The sequence below is a fragment of the Lytechinus variegatus genome, chromosome 19, assembly GCF_018143015.1.
Source record: "Lytechinus variegatus isolate NC3 chromosome 19, Lvar_3.0, whole genome shotgun sequence".
In the NCBI taxonomy this organism is placed as follows: domain Eukaryota; kingdom Metazoa; phylum Echinodermata; class Echinoidea; order Temnopleuroida; family Toxopneustidae; genus Lytechinus; species Lytechinus variegatus.
The window spans coordinates 18,341,364-18,359,218 of record NC_054758.1 but is presented as its reverse complement, the minus strand read 5'-3'; the positions used below and the strand labels follow the sequence as shown (position 1 = coordinate 18,359,218).

Below are 17,855 nucleotides of genomic sequence, written 5' to 3'. Positions count from 1 at the left end.
TCATTATTTGATTTGTGAAGTCATATGCGAGCAGCTTTCATATTACATAGCGCATGATTAAAAAAAATCATTCAAATGTCGTTTTCTCAGAAAAATGAAAATGGTTATTATACTGTACCTTTAGTATGTCAATAGACAAATTATTTCACACCTGTTCATAAGAAAAAAAATAAGTCACGACGAACCATTTAAAAATTAAAATTTCTGTTCTTTATATTACATAACGTATGGGGCAGCTGCTCTTTCATGACGTCACAAATCCCAAAACTTAAAATTCTAATATTTTTCTAAATCCTTAATGGATTTCCTCAAACCTTCACCCATATTAATTATCGTTTCTGCTATTTTTACAACAAACTTTTCTTCGGGGTGAACTTCCCCTTTAATAAAGAGAGGAGAAAGAGAGCCAGATAAAGAGAGAGAGAGAGACGATACACGAAAAGAGCCGAAGAACAATCTATTTTTCTTTTATATTTCATTTTTTTAAGAACAGGAAGATGAAAGGGAGAGAGAATTAAAGAAGAGTGATGGGCGATAATAATTGGCATAGGATATCAAGGAGTGAAATGGAAGAAAAGTAAAGAGAGAAGGGTGAAATATGATATTTTTAAATAAAATACTAACAAATGTTTGTATAAAATTATGAAAGAAGGGAGAAAGAAATAGGAATGATACGTGCATCTGTCGTTACTTAAGTTAAGGGCGTGGCGTGTTTCCTTCTCAATAGAAAATCAATTTCTTTTTAAAAAAAGTAATTGAATATACCGAAATTGAGAATGCAACCATAACGCTATAAACTTATGCAAAGATATGATAGAGATACTTAACGGTCGGCCACTATGGCTGATTAACCTCGACGTAAAACGTTTCATATGTCGTTCGTTATGATATCAGTTTGGCGCTAATGCAGCGAGAAAGCTTCTTTGCCGAGTTCCTTCGGGAATTACCTCAATAGAAATAGATACAAAATGACTGAGAAGAAAATATCATACTACCGTCTCCTTGGCTGTCAAAGCAAGCAATTATATTTATTGGGTTGGATGCGAAGCATTTCTACTTTGTCTTCCGAAATTGATCATGCAAATAGGAAAAGCGTATAAATTTGACATAGACATTTTCACTCTGTCATTCGCACTGGCGGACCCAGCCGGCCCGTGCCCCCGCTTTTTGAGAGGCATAGTTAGAATTTGTAATGTAAAAATGCCGTTAAAACAGAAGTGTGCCCCCTCTTTTTATGCTTGTCATTTTTTTCGTGGACAAATTCCACTAATTTTGTTGTTACCCCCCCCCTTTTTTTACACGTCAGATTTTTTCGTGAACGAAACCCCATCAATTTTTGGTTAAAACCCTTTTTCCTTTTTCTTGTCAAATTTTTCCTCGGAAAAATGTGCCCCCCCTTCGAAAAATCCTGGATCCGCCCCTGGCCATTCGATATTGAAGAATAGGCCTTAAAAAGCGACAGCGCTTACTAAAGGCTAGAAAAGAGATAAGCACGCAGCAAATTCTCGCTCTCCTCTCCTTTCCATCAAACTAAAAACGTTATTCAAGGGAATTTTCGAGACGCTATTGAGCAATGACATGGTTTCACCCACAACCCTGGCTGGATGGTGCATTTTCTGTTGCTTCAATCACGTGACCAGGTACATTATATTTCAAAGCGAGTGCATGATGAAATAAAATAATAAACCGCGATTGTTGCATTTTGCCCATCGTCATTTGATATAGTCGTCGCTTCACTGCACAGTCGTGGTCATTGACGCTTCGGATGAACAGCTAGTGGATTTCAGCATAGCCCTCACTTTCAAATAAATCTTCATGTCTGTTTTGGATGCAGGAGAGAGACGGTAAGACCTCTTGATTTATATCTCATCAATTTATTGTATAAGAACAATTTAATTGTGGATTGGATGTCATGCATTATGTTACATATTTTCTTTTCTTTCTTGATATTGTGATGTATATATATGTAATGGTGCACATTGGGGGCGGAAGCAAAAAGAATTTATGGGGGTCTACCTGAAATTTTTGGATGGACACGGGTAAAAAAAATTGACACGCAAAACAAATTTATGGGGGTCTACCTGATTTTAGGATGGACAGAGGTAAAAAATTTGACACGCAAAACAAATTTATGGGGGTCTACCTGAAATTTTAGGATGGACAGAGGTAAAAATATTGACAAGCCAAAAAAAAGGTTATCAACAAAAATTTTAGGGGAGGCCGCCCCCCTTCCGCCGCCTACGATGGTGCACTATTTCTTTATAATTGCTGTGCATACTTTGTATGTCTTTCACTCATGTATTTTTAGATGTTGTCATGAAATGTATGTTTGTAATTCCCAAAACAAATTTCCTTTATGGACCTGAATAAATTGAATTGAATTTTATTTCATATACCTATATACTTTATGCCTTTAGGCCTATTTGATTTTGTTACAGTGCTGAATCATTCTATTTGTAAACTTTTGAAATTTGACTTTTAACGAAAAGAAATTATTAATGGGCCTAGACCGTTTTAAATTGAATTGAATTGAAATTCCTTGTTTTATACAATGGAATAGTAGCCTAAAGTTTTGAGTTGTGGCGTAATCATGAGACAAAATTTCGACATTTTTATTACAAATATCCAATTTTGTGATAGATTTTGACATGATATTCAGAAAACAATATCACATTTCACCCTTCTCTCTTTCCTTTCCTATCCATTTTTTTTCTTGATAGTACTTTTATTTGGGGGGGAAGTGCCCTTAAGCCCCCCATCTGCACGCCACTGGTTTTGAGCTTGAGAAGTTCAAGAATAATTTTCATTTGCTCTCCAGAAAATCTACCGTATAATTTAGGTTTGGGAAATTTTAGGAATACAAGAAAAATGTGAATTATACGTTTTCTTCAGAAGTTCAGTTCCTTAACCAGTTAACTTTGTGTTCGGAAGAGATTACTGTCACGTGGGAAGTGACTTTTTAATTATTTAACTACTGCTGCTTGACACCAAATAAGGAATACGTAAAAACTGAGGATTACAGTTATGAAAGATTTAATCAAACCTTTTCAATATTTCTTTTGGTTTCTTTGACAATGATTGTACACGAAATATACATGATGTGGGTTATGGATAACAAAATATAACTTAACTTAAACGGTAATCGTTGATGTGAGCCCCCATCATCCTATCTGGTCTGACACGCCCCACTTGGCCCTGGTGGTCGGTCCAGTTCCTGGCCTCCGCAGGTTGCGATGTCTCTTCCACTCGGCCTCGGCCTCCGCAGACTGTGTTACCCCTCGATGAGTAGCCCCCAGATAAGAGAGATGTGGCTTCAACGAATTAGTGGACGAGATCGAGCCCCCAATGATGACATGAATTTTGACCAGTCATGTCGGTGGAGAACCGGCGGCAGCTGGGGTCGTTATCTCGTCACCGACGTAGTCCCTCAGTTTTAACTTAAAACTGCCTACACGAACATCTGTAGTCTATTCTGGCTTAGGTGGTTCTCCCTGAATTACTGAAATTAACCTCCTAATATACCCTACCGTTACTAGGTCTGACTGTAAAATTTCTATAAAGTAATTCAAAGGATTTCAATAACAGATGAGTGCATAAAGCAACACATTCTTATTAATAAAAGACACTTCCTGTGTATCTGTACATCTACACTCATCAATGCTAGATCACCTTCTGGTTATTTACGACACCTGTATGAAAATGCTTCGCCTAATAAATATTTCTAACACCTGTGCAAAATATGACATAAACCTGGTACACTTGTACTCTTAAGAGGGGGGGGGGGTATCAATCGTTTCTAAAGCTTGCTTTTAAAGTATACAAAACACATGTACCTGCTTGTCTATAAGCCTTCTCTACAACCTCGACCGAGTAAATATTTATTGAACTATTCAAATGTATAACTAAATTTCTTTCCTGACAATTACTTTCAAAATAATTTTGATATCATTTACACTCATTTCGAACTCATGTTACTCTCGCATTGATTGAATTTATGAACATACCTACTTGGAGACACCCCCACCCCATTGGTAAGATGTAGTAGTAGTAGTAGTAGTAAAATGGTATTTATTGGCAAAACAACATATCGCAGCCCAAACGCTGAATTACATGAAGTTTACAATTGTAATGTTAAAAATTTGATTACACATCATTTTCACAATTCAATTACATAGTGGAGCGTTATGGCCCAGTGGATTAGTCTTCGGACTTTGAAACAGAGGGTCGTGGGTTCGAATCCCAGCCATGGCGTAATTTCCTTCAGCAAGAAATTCGTCCACGTTGTGCTGCACTCGACCCAGGTGAGGTAAGTGGGTACCTGGCAGGAATTTATTCCTTGAAATGCCACCGCGCTGTAAAAGGCTGCGGGGCTAAAGCCAGGGTAATAATATCCAATGAAGCGCATAGGGACGCATTTGGCAGTGATATGCGCTATATAAGAATGTTGGTAATATTATTATTATGATAATATGAAATAACTACATCTTAAGACTAAATACAACTTTTAACAGACTAGGGGTTGAAAGGATGGCATAAAGAAAGAGAGAAAGAAACATAGAAAAGAAGGAGAGGATGAAATATGGGATAAGAGAAAGGAAAACAGGGAGAGAGAAAGAGAGTAAGAGATGTTTAGAAAAGGATAAATCATGGGGTGGAGAAGTGGGAATGAAAAGGCTTGAATGAGTTGGTAGAAAGGTAAGGGAAATGAAAAAAAGAAACGAAAAAGAAATTGAAGCATTCATGTGTGTATGTAGGAAAACGAAATATACCAAAAAATGTAATAATTGCATTTCATATAATATGTAAAACGTTTGCGTTATAACTCGAATTCACAATATCAAAATAACATAATGTCTCGCAAAGTAACATTAGAAGCACAGATAATATGATGGAGAACAGTTACAGATCAAAAATGAGTGTAAAGATAAAAAGATAGAGAGAGAGGGGGAGAGACAGAGAGAGAAAGGACAAAGCATAAGAATACAATTATAAATCAAGAAACAAAAGCGGACTTTCATTTAATGGCCTGCTCGTCTAACTGGAAAACATATGAAGGTACACAAATAAACATTGTAAATCATGCAAACATAAGATTGTAAGGTAAAAGGATCATGAGAAGTATAAAACTAAGTCTGGTAAATTGATTCGGTCAAGGAAGAAAAAATCATTTAATTCCAGGGAAGGAAATTAAATACAGTATCATACAAAACAAAACAAAAGTAACGAACCATATATTGATATTGTATTTTTATCTCGGCATATGGTGAGCTAAAACTGAAGTACATTATTACTTTATTATATTTAAAAAAATTGTTTTGCTTAAGTTTCATTTAGTAGATCGATAAGATAGGGCAGGGAACTATTACGATAGCGGTTTGTTTTGCATTTAAATTGTTGGAATTTGGGGGTGTTTCTTAACATCATGTAAACTTTCTTTTTAGGTGGTAACCAAGTGCGACAATGGGGTTTTCTACCAGAGATTTGGCAAATTCGGCGCATAATTTTTTTCTTCTAGATTCCAAGGTATCTGAAGGTTACAAATTCGGCAAGCATCGGCATAATTATGTAGTATACAATGATCCAAGCATAATTCTACAGACTCGTTTTTTAATTCGTTCGAGGTCAGTGACTTGTTTTTAGTGAGAGATCCATTAAAAACGGGTACACAGATGTGGTTGAACTAGCTAAAGGCTTATTATCATAGCACTGCGAATATTTTAAAGAAATATTACGGGAGAAAAACAAATGAATACTACCAAGACATAAAATCATTTATTGACAGTGTTACGAAACCATTTGTAGTAATAAAAATGACTAATATTCCCTCTTTGCTATCTTGATGCCCTCTCAGAAGCTCTCATAAAACAGATGCGTTTAAAAAGGCCGTCAGAATATAAACTACCGACGAAATTGACCTTTTTGAAATGCAGATACCCATGGCCCCGGCCTTCTCTCTCCGGGGTCGGAAGGACCGCATGCGTGTTCCCAAAATGTCCGTTAAGAGGTACTTTTTCGCGGGACAAGTCCGGCCTGCGATTGTAAATAAGGGGGGTTGTATTTTCACCCAGAGAATTCTTTTAAACGGGGGGTTTTTTATCTCTCTCTTTGGACTTCTGAGAAATTTAAAAGGGGGGTATAAAATATCTTGGAGAACATAGAAAATTGATCAAATCCCGGGATCAAATTCCTGAAATTCCTGCTATAGTTTTGAAAGCATTCGGGATTATTTTATTTTGAAAAGGAAAGTAAGCCTACGCACCTTTTGTTGGAATGAGAGCTCACCTGAGATAGAGGGGGGGGGGGTACACTGAGCAATGTTCCGGATATAGGGGTCTCCAAGGCAGAAAAAGCCTTCCAAAGGGGGTTCAGAAATTTTGGCAGATCTTCGATAGGGGGTGCTTTCAAAGGGAGGGAACGAGCATAGGCGTACCCTTAATGACACTAAGTGGGGGGGGGGGCGGGCCATGGCCCTGGGAAGCAAGGGTGCAGGGGAAGCACCTCAGGTATCCATTTGTATTGGAAACATTATTTTTTAACTGGTTATTAGACGAAATGGTGAGTGGACGAATTTGCTGGTGGACGAACTGATGGCAGACCAAATGATAGTCGACGAGTTGGCAATCGGACGAATCAGCATTAGACGAATTGGAAATAAAACAATCCTTTACAATGATTAATGCATGGAGCAATGAGTCGCCCTATAGCAGTGGCGAAAATTCGATCCGAGCAGGGGGGGGGGGGTGGGTGATAGCAATATAATGAACTCCCATAGATATTTCGTGGTATCGCAAGCCCATGCGTTCAAGGACAAAAATAATAACAGGTAAACCATGCTGTCCATTAAAATTTTAACGTTAGTTACGTATATCCTGATTTCCACGATAGGGCATAAAAAACCAACTACTATTATATTGATTATTAAAACGGAAATGGGATATTATAATAAATCTAGGTCAATACAATGGCTGGAATGAATGAATATTTACAAGCTGGATAAACTGTTATTAGCCACGATTTTCAAGGCAGAAACGAAAATAAAAAGCACGCATGTGCAAGCAGACTAGCATCACAGGCCTATATACTAAAATAAAAGAGGTATTTCATCTATGTTCATCCTCAGAAGTCTGACCGCTTGCTCATAAAAATATGATTATTTCTATATAATTTATAATAAGATTTGGAATTCGGGTAATTAATCCCATCTGCATTGGGGAAGGACATGAGTACCTAACTCCATAATTATATTTGATAAGTCAACTTCCGAGTAATTGAATAAACGCCCCGATACAACTGTCCACTACAGTCCTTTCCCCTTAATTTATTGATTAATTTCGAGTACTATGATTTTGATAATTATATTGTTTAGTACGCACTAAATAATATGATCAGCTAGAACAGTACGTGCTTCCTCCCTTCAAAACTAATTACCCTAAAATGAAAATTCAAATAGAATTTTTTTCTACGATTGATTGTATTGACTACAATGTACAATCAGTCGTAAAATCGCTAACCCTTGTGTTACTAAACCCAGGTATTCATCAATAAAAGTCATGTTCATATCTAACAAAGATCGTTCATTGTTAACATATAGACTTTTCGAGCGTTTCATCGACAGTTTTGTCTGACAAGTTGTCAGAGACAACTTTGCCAGATCTTTGATGGGCTGAGAAGCACCGTTACTATGGTAACTGTCGGATAAAACAGGACTTGTCTGATAAAGCGTCCGACAAGTCATTTTACGAAACGCTTTCCTCTTTACTTTCTGAAACGGCATCAGTGGCAGTTCTAAAGTATTGAAGGGGCGGGGGGGAAGTAATCTAAAGATATGGTTTGATTGTTTTAATGAAAAGAAAGCGCTCGTTATATGAGGTTTTCGCGACCCATCATCACTCTCTTTAAAATGCTTTTTTTAATCTTCTTCCGTCACTTCCCACACTTTTCCTCTTTGAAGAAATCAATTGAAAGACAAGATCAAAATCTTCCTTTTTGGACCCCCTCCCACGACACCCTGTAACCTGTATGACATAATATCGTAAGAAGATCAGTATAAATCCAATCCCCCCAAATTTTATTATTAAATATTAAAGGAAAATAAGGCCAGACAATTTAAGGCTGCATATGAGACGACGCTCTATTTCGGGTGAGCGACCAACCAAGCCACCTCCCCTCCCCAAAAAAGTATGGACTCTTTCATTTAAAAAAAATCGAGTTTAGACAACTAAAAACGCTAAACAATGAAGTCAATAGTATGCTGAACCCCCCCTGAAAAAAATAGATATAAAAATGAGCATACGGTAGTTTTAATGGCATTTTCATTGATTGATTGCATTTATTCTTTTTCATTCAAAATTCAACGAAAGTTACAATGTAAAGCAAACAAAAAAAATAATAATTTACAGAAATGAAAAAAGGGAACCCACTGGAAAGCAAAGCTTGTTAGTATGGGTTCCCTGCAGTAAATATTTCATTAAAGTATATCTTTGATCAATGAAATTCAAATCGTAAATTAAAAAGGTTTGTACAATGAAAAGACTACTATGGAGCGTTGTGGCCTAGTGGATTAGTCTTCGGACTTTGAAACAGAGGGTCGTGGGTTCGAATCCCAGCCATGGCGTAATTTCCTTTAGCAAGAAACTGATCCACAATGTGCTGCACTCAACCCAGGTGAGGTAAATGGGTACCGGTAGGAAGTAATTCCTTAAAAAGCTGTGTGCGCTATGAACGCCTAGCTTAGCCGGGTAATATAGGAGCGCCTTGAGCACCTAACAAGGTGGATATGTGCGCAATATAAATACCCTATATTATTATTATCATTATTAGCGGGCTCAAGCTTGTTAGGCCTATACTCACTATGTTACAATAAACAACAAAAATATTACACACCAAAATCTGTGGTGTTAACCGGTGTACATAGAGGACCACATCAGTTATTTTACACCGGTGTTAAATTGGAGGTGTTACTTTTACACCTATAGGTGTTATTACAACACCTTTTGTTGTTACATTTACACTCTGGTGCTACCTTTAATCTCTAGGGTGTAATTTCAACACCTCAGGGTGTGGTCCTCTATTAACACCAATTGGTGTCAGTTTTAACACCGCACTTTTTACAGTGTATATCATGCCCCTGCTGTATAAAAACAAACCCTGAGTTCGGGAGTGTGCGAACAGACAATCACTTGGACAAGACAGGACGAAAACTAAAAACAAAACAAAACAAAGGCACACACAAACAAAAAAACAAAACAGGACAGAACAGGACAAACAGCGAAAAAAAGAAAAGAAAAGAAAGAAAACAGTTTCTAGGATACTCCGCACTGCCCGGGAAGGGGTCGGACCTTTGGGTCAGACTCGTACAAAAATGCAACTTAATCAAAATAAAATGAGAGCTTAATCATCATCCCCATATCAAATATTAACCAAACCTTCTGTCACTATCACTATCGATATCCTCAAGGGAATGAATTTGCGAAATGACGGTTTTTAAATTTCAATAAATTATTTTCGGTAGGCTATTTTATTAATTCATTGTGCGTTAAGATTAATGATGCGGAGATTTAGCTCTTTCCCAGTAAAGGAAATAGAGGTAACAATATACAAATTACTTGTAAAGGTGTCATGTCTTCTATCTCTCTTCTCCCTTTCCTTACTCTTCTTTCCCTCTCTCTCTATATATATATATGTATAACGAGAGAGGCGTGGAAATCGCTTTGATCATTTAGCTCTTTCCCACTTCACGGAATATAGAGATACAAATAAATAAATCACTTATAAATATGTAATTTTTTCTATATCTCTTGTCCGAAAGCTTTACAACACAGTTTATACTTTGCTTCACTCTTGAAAATATAAATATATATAGTGTGACAGAAATGGATGAAGAGAACAAAGGTAGGCGTAGCTTAAATCAAGAATCCCCAGAGCTATCTATCCTTTTTGGAAAAATTGGTGATGCCGAAAACATGTCTCTGCCGGGAATCGAACCCGGGTCCCCAGCTTTGAACGCCGGTGCCTTAACCACTAGACCACAGAGACTGGTTAGTGGCTAGGGCGACCCCGATCCGATTGACCGTCAGATAGACAGATTATTATAATTTCCTTTGTCGGGTGAAGTTGGGTTTTGAACGATGACAAGCCGCCATGCCTCAGCTGGATCAAAGCTATTTCTTTGATACAGTACACGTATGGGAGAAAGTATATATATATATATATATATATATATATATATATATATGTAAATGTGTTAAGTTATACATGTACAACTTTACACATTTGTATTTCTTCTCCCATATGTGTACTGTATCGAAGCAATAGCTTTGATCCAGCTGAGGCATGGCGGCTTGTCATTGTTCAAAACTCACCTTCACCCGACAAAGGAATATATAATTGGTATAGTGTCGAAAATCTGTCTATCTGACGGTCAATCGGATCGGGCTCGCCCTAGCTACTAACCGTCTCTGTGGTCTAGTGGTTAAGGCACCGGCGTTCAAAGCTGGGGGCCCGGGTTCGATTCCCGGCAGAGACATTTTTTCGGCATCACCAATTTTTCCAAAGGGTATATAGCTCTGGGGAACCTTGATTTAAGCTACGCCTACCATTGTTCTCTTCATCCATTTCTGTACAATATATATATATATATATATATACGTATATGTTTGTGTGTGGGGGTGTGTTTGTGTGCGTGTATGTATGACATTTAAATATATTTATATATATATATATAATATATAATATATATATATATATAAATGTACATTTATATTCATTTTTATATCTCTCTCTTTCCCACCTCTTTCTCCTGAATTCTCTCCTTTTCAGAAAACTATTACCAAGTTAAAAAAAGTCATATTTATTAGAATTGTTTTTTACACTTCGATAACGGCATATTATCTCTTCAAGTCTTCTGGGAATAGTGCAAAATAGCCATTTATATAATAATAATAATCACCACTTATGACTTTAGGCGAAGATATAGAGGTATTATTGCCTGACCATTATGCACGATACATTGATATCGTGCATGCATTATTGCACTCATAGGAATAACTCAATACAATGAAGTGTAAAATGAAGGATATGATATATGAAGTAAAAAGGAAAGAAAATGTCTAAGTAGTTCTTAAGTGCAAATTGATATTTGAGATCGTGTGATTCGTTTCTCGCATGCTTGGCTAATGATTTGACGCATAGAGATGTTATTCTTCGAAATAATCACCTCTTTATTGGAAATTTTCTCTCTTCATTTTTATTAATTTTGCATTTTTATTTTGCTAAGTGTTCTTGACACGGGGATTATTACGTATCAATATCGATGATTAATTTAAAATGTAATCAGCAAAAAACTAAAACGCATGAAGTGCTTTTCGTGAAGCCAATGACTGTTTCTTAAAAGGAATTTATGATACTTAAAACAATAATAAAGAGAGGGAAAGAGAGAGAGAGAGAGCGAGACTTGAAAAATCAGACTGTTAAAAGTTTACTCAAATTCTATCAAAACAATGTTATATGCCAGACTGATTATATATCCTTGTAAAAACCATTATTCAATAAAAACACGCTACCGTTCAGGACCGGATCCAGGATTTTCCAAAGGGGGAGGGCAATTTTTTTCGGACGATACTTCGTACCCAACAAAAAGTTAGACAAGAAAAAAAAGTCTTCAATTTCAAAAAAAGGGGGCAAACCTCGGTTTTTAATGGCATTTTTACATTTTAATTTTAATTTTGCTTCTCAAATGGGGGCACGCTTATCAAAAGACATCCATTCTTCCCTTTCCAATACTCTTTCTCCGTTTCAATCTGCTATTCAATAAGTTTCAAAATTTTCCACCTCAGTGCCCGGCACGGCAAGGGCGGAAATCTTTCCCCCAAAGGTAGGGAGACCAGGGGATGGAAAATTTGACCAAAAAAAGGTTATCACCCCTTCCATCATGAAAGACCAAACAGTAGGGAGACAATTGATATTGTGTCCCCCTATTTTGAGTATGAAGGAGTCGTTCCCCCTGGGATTTCCGCCCATGGCCTGGGTCCCGTGCACAAATATTAGCGAATGATCGCTAATTTAGAAATAACGATTCTGATTGGTTCCTAGTCAGTCTCCTGAGCATAATGCGCATGCAACCATGATCTTGATTGGCCATTTGATTTAGCGATTAATCGCTAACTTTCGTGTTACAGGATCCTGATGTGTTCATATCTACGGAAGATCAACATTTAAGAAATTGTGAAAAAAGGAGAGAGAACATTTTTTTATCTAAGAAAAGGGGTGTATTGACTACACTCCGAAGTAATAATAATAATGAGTGAAAGGGGCGGATCCAGGGTATTTCATTGAGGCAAGGTGAGTTCTAGGTAGCTCAAATTCTATTCTGAATGAAAAAAAAAATAGTTTAGGAATTTTTATAATAGGCCTAAGCTCCCATACGGTTTTAAGAGGTGTCAAGTTGTACGTAAGATTAAAGTTTCCACAACTCATAAATCACTTGTCAACGCTTTTCTTTCTTTTTTTCCTTCTTTCTTAAAATTTCCCATATTTTCATCTTCTAAAAATATCTTGAAAGATCAAGGGTTGGTTTTCCCGTGCCCCCCCCCCCCCCCCCCCCCACACACACGCCGTTAAGAATGGCAGAGTATCAGTATAAGTATCAAAGTATTCCCCTCAGAAAAAACAACAAAATAACAGTTATGAAATATATGGTCAGGGGATCTTTTGCACGATGTGAATCTACAGGAAGCACTTGCAGGAGTCCCCCCCCCCCCCCCCCCATGGTTTTGCTTTAATACTAGCAAGATTACTCCGGCCATATACCTGAGGCAACTAAGCAGCCATACCTTTTTTTTAGCTATATCCTAATTACAATATCACCTTCTCATGATACTTAAGGTAATTTCCATGACAGTTTCATAGCAACGGCATCGCAAAGTTGCAGGACTTCGCCAAAAAGCTTCTAAATATACATTTTCAGTAATCATTCGGGATAATGACCCGAATTGGTGAATTAATGCCGTGTAAATACGACGGATATAGGCCTAGTCATTTACACATGCCGGATATTAAGGCAAAGCGCAAGTCATGCTTTGACCTTGCATTTGCATGATTAGTGCACCCTTGTTAAAACAAAGGCATTTTTAAAGGACATTCAACGGTTTGTAACAACCGCAAAAAGACCATGAAACGGTATATCATCCTCATCTATTTCGTATTGAAAATTTTAAAAAGGGAAAATGGTTGATGGTAAATATCTGATGAGACAAAACTATATGAAAAAAAAAAAAACACAAAGACATAATTATCATGCAATCATAATCAATAAATTAGAAATTCGCTCGAGTGCCTTTTTTTTTCCTTTTCCTTTTTTACAGAACAAAGAGAATATGAATATAGCAACAACTGCCAGCGTGAACAACAGTGTGAACGAATCCGCCGTCGAAAACATCATCCCCCGCATCGTCCTCAGCGGTTGGCTTGGCTTCGTGGGCGTTGTCGGATTCTTCGGAAACCTCCTCATCGTCACCGTGGTCGTCATCTACCCGAAGCTCCGCACGATCACCAATGTTTATGTGACAAGCTTGGCGATGGCGGACATGATGACGTGTCTCACTATCCCGTTCACGATCGTCGGCGTGGTGTCGACCACGGGTTGGCCGTTGTCGGACGCGTCCTGCGTTCTCGTCGCCGTCGTCTCATTCGTTTGCACGGGATCCAGTGTTTGGCATTTGGCCATCATCGGATTCAACCGTATGGTCCTGATTACGATGACGTCATCAAGATATCGAAAGGTATTTTGTTACATGCCATTCTTTTTTTTTGGGGGGGGGAGTGGGAGCTTATGTTTTTAATGCAAAATAAAAAAATATATTAGATGACTTCTTTAGCAGGTAGTTAGTTTCCCCAAAATAAAAAATATATTAGGGTAAAAGTTATAATATTTGGGGAGGGTCATCTATTGCAATTGTAAAATAGTGTATTTGTTGGTATGATATTATTTGGGGCATATCTGGGGTGATTTAATGACACACCATGGTAAGGGGGCGAGTCGGCTAGTTGTAGGCCTACATGGGGGAGACGCTTCAGGGGAGGAGCAGAAGGATATGGCTCCACCTGAATGATCATTCTAAAAATGAGAGAAATGGAAGAAAAACAAAATTTTTAAAATTGGTGGAAAGAGAGGAATGTCATATAACCTTCGATCTTTCTTTTTTTTCATTTACAAAAGTCAAAGTGTCATTCGTCACCTCACATGCCCACACCATCTCCCAGATAGGCCAGACTGTATAAGAGAAATATGTTTACTTTGGGTTATTGCATCAGCACAAGACAAGCACCTTTGGCACCAACTTGAGGAGGCCTTCGCCCTGCAGTCGGCTGAACATGGCTGATATGATGATGATGATAAAACGTCACTTTAGGCTTCCAGTGCTCGATTGGACCGAGTCACATCCCTTATCATTTTAATATGTTACTTTGACGACGAATGAACATTGAGCTTTGTGATTCTGGGCCCATTTCTTGATAATCAATAATTTTGTATCGTGATTGTTCGGGCATGGGCGGAAATCCCAGGGGGGACGTGTCCCCCCTACTAAAAATAGTAGGGGGACACAATATCAAATGTCCCCCCTACTATTTTGGGCCTTTGGTGATGCTAAGAAATATGTCACTATAAAATGTGCGTTTTGGGACAAGATGACCTTTTTTTTTTGCTTGTCAAATATATTTTCGTCGAAATGACCTTAAGATTTAGGTAATAGCCTTTTTTTTGGGGGCTTGTCAAATTTTCCAGACCTTTGTCCCCCCTACCTTTTGGGAGAGATTTCCGCCCCTGTGTTCGGGGTTTTTTAGTGCAAGTAATTAAGCGAATCATCCTTATTTTAAGCAAGTCAATAATTTCACTTCGTCACTGTTATCATCATGATATTGAACATTACAGATCTTTTCAAAGTCGAACGTGTTGATTTTTCTGCTTGTCACATGGTTCATCCCACTGAGCGTGATCCTGGTGCCTTATCTTGGGGGTTTCACTCGTCTAGGATATGCCGATGGACCGCACACCTGTTCAGACATTGAAGAAAATGAAGATGGTGAGCATTATAAAACATATTCATAATCTGAAAGATTCCATGATAAAACAAGACTCCACACACCTCCCTGAGTACAGTCGATCTTCTTAGCAAAGTTGCCATCAACAAAAGTCCTTTGTTGTTAATTTATTTTAGATTGCTCGCCAGCTCTAAAAGATCAATACCGTGCAAAACATATTACTTTTAGTATAATAATAACGAAATTGTAATCCCCCCCACACAAAAAAAGTTTAGAAATTAACCTAAAACTAAGAGAAATTCAAAACAAATACGTTTTCATAAATTTTACCCTAAGTGTCACTTAAAACATGAATAATTAAAATTCATTATTGCCAAATAACATTTTGCCTTTTTGGATCCCTATTTTGCCCTTGGAGCCGGAGATAACTGTCTGCTTTCTTGCTAGTTTTTCTTGAATGCTTCTTATAACAGGCTCGGAGAATATGATTCACACCTACCTGCAGGCAACGTTCTTGACCTGTTTCCCACTCGCTCTCGTTCTCTTCTTCTACTTCCGCATCTTCATCTTCATCCGCAAGCATGAAAGCAACAAGAACACATGGAAGACCAATTCATTAACCAGAGAAAGCGTCCCTCCATCGTCTGGGCGAAAACCAGCAGCCGACACTGCGGGAACGAGTCAGTCCATGACTCCGATAGGATCGAACGATGCTGCAGTACCAGGAGCCAGTTCTGCCAAGGATACCGCACAGGCGCCCTCTACGTCCGGAAATAATAGGGTTCGTGCTTTATGTGGTATTTCGGAGAAGACTAACAGTAAAGAACTTAGTCTGTAATGAGAGGACACAAATAATCCAGTTCCAATGAAAGTAATAACTTCTGCCGTTAAACTTCAATTGTATTATTTTCAAATTTGAGGTTTTGGTTTAATGCCTACTTAGGGGAATAAATAACGAATATAGTTTCTTCATCCTTGTCAGCCAGTACCTTAAAATTTAAGATTAAAAAATGATTTTATCATCCTATGCTTGAAGATCCTCATACCTTATATTCTTTTTGATCTTAAGTTAGCATGAATAATGTGCAACTGTTGCGGCATTATTATTGTTTTATCTCTCCTTCTCTCCATCATACATTGTTGTACGCTCTATTTGCTCGGTACTTGGTAACTCATGCCCGCCTTCCTGCTCATTTCTCCCTCTCTCGTTTTCTTCCCGTTTTCTTTCCTTCTCTTCTCTTCTCTTTTTCTAGCCCTTCTTATCTTTGTATTGTAGTTTGTATATTGTATATATCTATATACTTTGTCCACAGGCGTATCCCGCCACAAGCATGTGCTTCTAGGGACCTACGCCTTCCTCTGTACACCTAAGTTGTATATATTTATATTCTTTATGGAATTTGATTTCATGTGATTTCTTGTTAACAAAAATGAAGAAATTTTGTAAAATGGGGGAAAATAAATCTTTATTTGAAATGAAATTTCTGGAACATAAATAATGCGCCTGTGGCTTTTGTAGGTTTACACCAAAACAGCATTTTAGTGATGTCATATTCTTGACAAAAATCGTAGGACTATCTGGCCTATGATCAATGTGCTATTCTAACTTTTTTATTCAAACCGGCAAACATAAGCTCTTCTTACTTCTATATTTACACCTTAGGTTCATCCAACCGCTGCCACCAAAAACAACAGTCGAAACTCCCTCGAGTACAAGATCACCAAGAATGCCTTCTACGTGGTCCTTGGTTTCCTCCTGTGTGTGATTCCTTACGGTATTTGCATCCTAGGTGGGTACGGACCAGGTGGTACGCCGTTGGCATTGGCCTTTCTTCTCTTCAACAGTTGCCTTAACCCCCTTATCTATGGAACCAAGCATCCGCAGTTCAGATCTTCTCTGGGGAAGATGTTTAGAGGGCGCTTCACCGGACCGCTCTTCACGTCGCATGCCGTTGGTCCTGTAGATCACTGACATGACTGATATTTGTGCTGTAGGTGGGCTTAACGACAGATGGATATGGGATAAACGACTTAATGTTCTTTTGTCCAATGGCTGAACTTTTAGTATGTGTCGACTGTGAAATTAAAGTTCCAAACAGAATGGATTCATGACCCCACTACATCATATCTTATCGAATGCACATGAAGATAAGAGGAAACTAGATGTTCATCCCCTTTTCCGTACACACACACACACACACACCCACGTATAAACAACATTAATTATACACTGCCTTTTACGCATTTTCATACGCATCACCGACGTGCCTGTTGATATGAATTCGTTTTTCATAATAATTTACATGTATGCACTCACGGTGTCATTGCAAACCAAAAATAAAAAAAATTAATAACCAAAACTAATAATGCTGCCCAATATCGTTTTTGTGTGTGAAATTTTGTAATACTTTTTTATGTGGCCGCCATCAATTCAAGCCTAGCCGCTCACGATGGCGGTGGTCTCCTGCGTTCATTTATTACAATATATATATATATATATATATATATATATGTATATATGTTTACATTTATAAAAGATTAATTTATACTCACATCCTTATTTGTATTTATTATGTAATATGACTCCATTGTTTATATTGTGAATCATTTTGTATATTTCAATTGTAAATATTTTTGTATTGTGCTTTTGAACGCAGAAATAAATGCAAACAAACAAAACAAACAAAATATTAAAAAAATAATATAAATCAATTAAAAAGTAAAAAAAAAATCAACCATTTAAAAACAAATCCCATGCTGGAAAGAACACAGTGGCCCGTATTCTGAACTCGGGTTTAAATCAAACCCTGAGTTAA

At 37.6% G+C, this 17,855-nt stretch overlaps 1 protein-coding gene across 1 annotated transcript; it reads left to right on the top strand.

Moving 5' to 3' along the window:
• The first annotated feature begins 1,569 nt into the window (after positions 1–1,569).
• Positions 1,570–17,334, top strand: LOC121405999 (G-protein coupled receptor moody-like). The gene is made up of 5 exons (XM_041596997.1): positions 1,570–1,844; positions 13,362–13,778; positions 14,930–15,080; positions 15,513–15,820; positions 16,703–17,334. The coding sequence occupies exons 2-5, from the start codon at positions 13,374–13,376 to the stop codon at positions 17,009–17,011; spliced, it is 1,173 nt and encodes a 390-aa protein (XP_041452931.1). The 5' UTR covers positions 1,570–1,844; positions 13,362–13,373; the 3' UTR covers positions 17,012–17,334.
• The last annotated feature ends 521 nt before the right edge of the window (positions 17,335–17,855 follow it).